The sequence below is a fragment of the Camellia sinensis genome, chromosome 4, assembly GCF_055761805.1.
Source record: "Camellia sinensis isolate YWXY chromosome 4, ASM5576180v1, whole genome shotgun sequence".
NCBI lineage: Eukaryota > Viridiplantae > Streptophyta > Magnoliopsida > Ericales > Theaceae > Camellia > Camellia sinensis.
In genome coordinates, this window is record NC_138964.1 from 156,891,103 (window position 1) to 156,896,561 (window position 5,459).

Here is a 5,459-nt window from a genome sequence, read left to right on the forward strand (position 1 = left end):
CTTCCTACAGCCTAGATCCTTATCTCGGCTTAGGCGAATTGTTGGTTTTTCCAGCCAACCTCTTCAGCCCAGATCCTAATCCTAGCTGAAGAGAGCTCAAAGTTGGTTATTCCGGCCAACTCTGATTTTATTTAGAAAGAGTTGGTCAATTCTGCCAACCCACTTTGCCCCTAGTTGGGCAAAGATTTTTTACTTGGTTAGTCTTTCTTGTCAATTGTGCTAACTTTTGTCGAAGGTGTTCTGCTCGACATCGCTGTTTGTGCCGAACTCCGCCTTGGTGTTCGTTCTGAATCTGGTCACAAATGCCTTCGCTAGTTGCGCCCACGAAGCTATGCTACCTTCTGGCAACCTCTCAGACTACGTTAAACCCAAGTTACCAAGGCTGAGGGTAATGGTGCATTCTCTATTGTTAGAACGAACGGTGAGCTTTGCGACCTTGCTAACGCCTTGTCTGCTGGTTCATAGGCAAGGCGTGGCTCTGGAATTCCAACTTCGACACTCCCATGTGTTCTAGGAACCAATCGTTGTAGTGCGGAGACTCTACGGGGGTCGTGAGCCTGAGTGTCTTTTCTCCTTCAAGCCCTTTCAGTCTTCATTCTCTCAGGCCTAGAGTAGCGTGTTCTGGAAGTCTTTGATTGTGTATCACTCGACTTGAGGCTTCTACTTTCAGTTTGTGATAGTGTGACTTATCTGTCACGATCTTCTGAGTGGCAAGAGTGTGTGTTGCCTTTTATCTGGCGCTTCATCGTCTCTATGTCAGCCGTCATTCTTCTTATTACTTCGTCTTGCTCCCTTATGCAATCTTCGAGAACCTGAGGATCTATTTTCTGCCTCTGTCTATCAGGGCTTTGAGAGCAGTGTGGACTTGAGCCCTGTCTTTCTCTTGATTCTCTCCGTGGATTCCTTCGCTGGGGATCTAATTTTGCCATGGGTGGGATAGAAGGTAAACCTTCGCGCCTTCCACCCCCTTCCGGTGTTTTCCCATCAATAGCAGATTGCGGCAAGTCTTCATTGCGCGCCATTGCTTTCAACTAGAGAGGAAAACTTGATCAAGAGGTTTTGCTCTTTATGAAATTCCCATAGGCGACGCCAATTGTACGAGCACGGAATAATTCTTCTTGTATGATCCTGTTGATCAAGTTTGCGCTTCTCCAAACGTCATCGCTTTACTTCCTGAAAACACAATTGTGAGCTAGCCGGCGAGTGTGTGCCGGAAACCCCTCCAATTCCTAAGTCAGCAACTAGACAATAGACAATAAGCTCTGTGTATTCTAGAGTAAGAATTAGGGATACCTGTCCATAGGTCTGGTCATGAGCTTTTATAGACTTTACTTTGGCACAATCGTAGTAAGATTCCAACTCTCTCTATGAGAGTCCTCCTAGGAATCACACATTCTACTCACTACCAACCAAGTGAGATGGTTTTGCACAATCCTAGTAGGACTCTACTCTTCTTAGCAGAGTCCTCCTAGGAGTCATACTCCTACTTACTACTAACCAAGTGAGATGGTTTGCACAATCCCAGTAGGACTCTAACTCTCCTTAGCAGAGTCCTACTACGAGTCTCATCACTGCAAGCCAAGTGAGATGGCTGAACCCTTTACCTCGGTTATACATTTCTGACCGAACTGCCTTATCTTGGTCCCCTGCGATTTGGACCGTGTGATCGAAAGCCGATCTATCGAATGCCACCCTGCGAGCTATACACAGCTCGGCCCTCGCCATTGGTGTTACCTCGGTTTGCTACAGAACTTTCTTTACTTCGGTTGCCATCTTTACCTCAGCTCTGTGCGCAACTAAGTAATAGAATAGAAGCATCGACCAAGTTATACCTAGCTCGGCCATCTGTCTTACCAAACACCTCGGCCAACCTTTGGGCCTAGTATTTAAGTAGCTCGGTCAATGCCCTTGCCCAGTTTGGTACTCGGATAAAAAGAGACCGAGCTACCCATCGTCCATACTCCGGCCCTTATCTCAGCCCATTACGCGACCCAGCTCCCAAAGAAGACTCTTCCCAGCTCGGCCCAATTTGTTTACAAATTACCCTCTCAACTCTGATTCAGCAAATCAACCAACACTAGAATGATCACATTGATGTGTATTTTTATTATACATTTCTTTCTTTCTGTTGCAGGTTTAAATATCAACAATGGACTTGGCAAGTTGGACAGAAGTACAAGGAAGTTTGTTGATAAGGCTAAGGAACTGGCTATGAATGCCGGCCACGAAGAGTCTACGCCTCTTCATTTGGTAGTGGCATTGTTCTCCGATTGTAATAACTTGAGGCAAGCAATTGTCAATGCCAGTCAGGTTGAAGAAGCTGAAAACTCAGTTAGGAATGTCCTCAATCAAGCAATGAATATGCTTCCCCGCAGAATCCCTAAAAATGAGAAGCAACCCAAAAAGATGGGTTTTTTTGAAAAATAACACTCGTGAAAACAATGTCCCAGAAAGTTACAGTCTATTTAGGGTGATTAACATGGCTGAATCCTCGAAGTCCCATGGTTAGAGTCATTTAGCTATTCATCAGTTGATCCTCGGTCTTTTGGAAGATTCAGAAATTGAAGGTCTTTTTGATAGAAGTGGGATCAGTACCTCAAGGGTGAAATTAGAGGTCAAGAAGCTTTATGGTAAGGAGGGAAAAAATGTGTGAGATCCTTCTGGAGATAACACATTTCAAACTCTGAAGACTTATGGTTGTGACTTCATAGAGCAAGCTCGAAAGCTTGACCCTGTCATTGGAATGAATAAAGAGATTAATATGGTTATTAGTATTCTATCAAGAAAAAACAAGAGCAATGTCATTATTATTGGAGAGCCCTGGTGTTGGAAAAATAGCAGTGGTAGAAGGCTTAGCCCAAAGAATTGTTAAACGGGATGTTCCTAAATATTTTGATGATGTGAGGCTTTTTGCATTAGATATGGGGGCTTTGGTTGCCGGAACGAAGTATAGGGGAGAATTTGAGAATAGGTTGAAAGCAATTCTAAAGGAAGCAGAAGAAGCTGAAGGAAAAGTTATACTCTTCATTGATGAAATACCCCTTGTTCTTGGTGCTGGTCAAATTGAAGGAGGGTCCATGGATGCTGCCAACATTTTCAAGCCAATGCTTGCCAAGGGCCAATTTAGATGCATTGGGGCGACAACTTTTGAAGAGTATAGAAAATATGTGGAGAAAAATGCTACTTTTGCAAAAAGGTACCAAAAGGTTTATGTGGTTGCGCCAAGTGTTGAGAACACAATTAGTATTCTTTGAGGTCTAAAAGAGAGGTACGAAAGACATCATGATGTTAAAATTCAGGATCAAACTCTTGTGGCTGCTGCCCTACTATCAGCTCGATATATTACTGGTTCGTTGATATTATTTTGTAGTTCAATATGTTTATGTCGTTTGTTTTATTATTTTGGGTCTCATGTTTGTGAATTTTCAAGGATAATAACTTTATTGTTAGAATAAGAGATACTGATTTATATGCATTTTTTCCCTCTGTTTAGGACGTCATTTACCAGACAAGGCAATTGACCTAGTTGATGAAGTATGTGCAAATGTGAAGGTCCAGCTCAATAGTCGACCAGAAGAGATTGATAATCTTGAAAGGAAAAAACTTCAGTTAGAAGCTGAACTTCATGCTCTTGAGAAGTGTAGACACCCATTTTTGACCGACCTTAAGACTCAGACGTCATCGATTGAGCGCTCGGTGATTGCGCATGTTGCGCTCGTTTCGAGGTTTCGGAGTTCTTGGCTGAGAGCCTCGCCTCCGGACCTCGGGACCCTTTGTACTTTGACTCGGTTTACGGACCAAGTCTTGTTTTCTCTTCCCGGAGGGAGGGAGAGGTCTTGTAGACCATCTCTCAGTGGTTGTAGGCTACTTTTCGTGGTCGTAGGCTACTGTTCCCATTTGGAGACTAGTTTCCGGTTTTCAGAGCCGTCGGCCGTGGGCCTCGGCTCAAGACCGCTTAACGTTCTCTATTTGGCTTGGTTCTTGAACCACACCTTGCTTCCTCTCCCTAGAGGGACACTATAGTCCGGGGGACTACTTTCGTGGTCGTACGGCACTTTTAATGCTCGGCAGCTGGTTTTCGGGGCTCCCGGCCACGCGTCTTGCCTCCCAAACCCTCGTCTTGCATCCGTTTTGGTTTGTCTTGGGTATAGACCTTACTTTCCATGTTTAGGAAGTGGTACAAGGATGGGAGACCGGCTTTTATCCTTGGAGACCACTTTTCTCCCCACCAGTTGATTTTCTGGTCGGGAAACTGGTTTTCTTGGTCTTTGGGCCACATTTTTTGGTTTCCCACCCTACCATTGGCTTGCTTTCAGTGTGGAGACCACCAATTCCCATGGCCAACCACCTTTTTGCTTGGGAAACAACTTTGGGTGGTCGGCCGACCACTTAAAGTAGCAGGCCGACCACCTTTTCTGGTCGGCAGCTTTCCTTTTGTTTTGTCAGACTGAATGGATGCCAACTGTGCCAGCTGGAGAGCACAGACTGTATCCTCCACACACGTGTATGGAGGGATTTAAACAAGCTCTTAGCTTGTCCAAGAAGCTTGAGAGTTGTTTTTCTATAAGAGGGAAGGCCTCTCTCCCTTCTTAGGTTGGAGAATTTTGTGCTTGAGCTATACATATCATCCATATCTATAATCCTCCATTTCTCTCTTGTTTTGTGCCTTAAAGTGACCATTCTTCACACTTTTGTGCACATAACCTCCTATCCAAACATCATCCTTTTGTTGCTGAGGCACCTAGGAGTTGTTTTTAGAGTTTTTGGACTGGTTTGAACTCAAAGAGGTTGCTAGAGTTGTAACCTTGAAGAGGGTCATCAAGGGTGAGTTTTCAACCCTTAAATCCCCCATTTTTGCTTAATATTTTAGCCTTATTTGCATACTATTTTAAGCTTAGCTCGTAACTGGAAAAAGTTCTATTTTTGCATGCTTAAAAAATTTGTTTAAGGTCACTTTTTAGTTTGGGGTTGTTTACCCCTTTTTAGGCCTTGTTTGGCCTTATTTTTGTGCCTCTTTTGTGAGCTTTGGGACCACCTTGTTTTGGCCTTCTCACCACTGAAATCCAGAGGGATTTTAGTGGTGGGGATGGTGTTTTGAGGTCCTAAGAAGGAGAGGGTCATCCCCTCTCCTTGTTGTCTTCAATACTTGTCATATTTGCCTCATATTTGAGCATCTTTGTTAAGTGTGTGTTGACCATATCTTAGCATGTATTTGGGGTTATTTCAGCATGCCTTAGATCTGTTTTGACTTGTCTTGGTCACTCCGTGCATGCCTTATACACTTGTAGTGTAAATCCCTCAAACTAGCTTTGTATGTTTCATGAAGTAGCATGTTATTCTAACTTGATTTGAGTCTATCTTAGCATGTTTTTGGTGATGTTTTTCTATGTGATACCTCTGTTAGGGTTGGGTTTGGTTTGGTCACCTCTTGCATGCCTCATGCACTTGTGGTGCAATTC

The 5,459-nt window shown here is 43.9% G+C and overlaps 1 protein-coding gene across 1 annotated transcript; it reads left to right on the forward strand.

The window, feature by feature from the left end:
* The first annotated feature begins 927 nt into the window (after positions 1-927).
* LOC114306916 (chaperone protein ClpB1-like) lies at positions 928-3,254 on the forward strand. The gene is made up of 4 exons (XM_082923765.1): positions 928-943; positions 2,135-2,410; positions 2,553-2,630; positions 2,773-3,254. The coding sequence occupies exons 1-4, from the start codon at positions 928-930 to the stop codon at positions 3,252-3,254; spliced, it is 852 nt and encodes a 283-aa protein (XP_082779891.1).
* Positions 3,255-5,459: the final 2,205 nt, after the last annotated feature.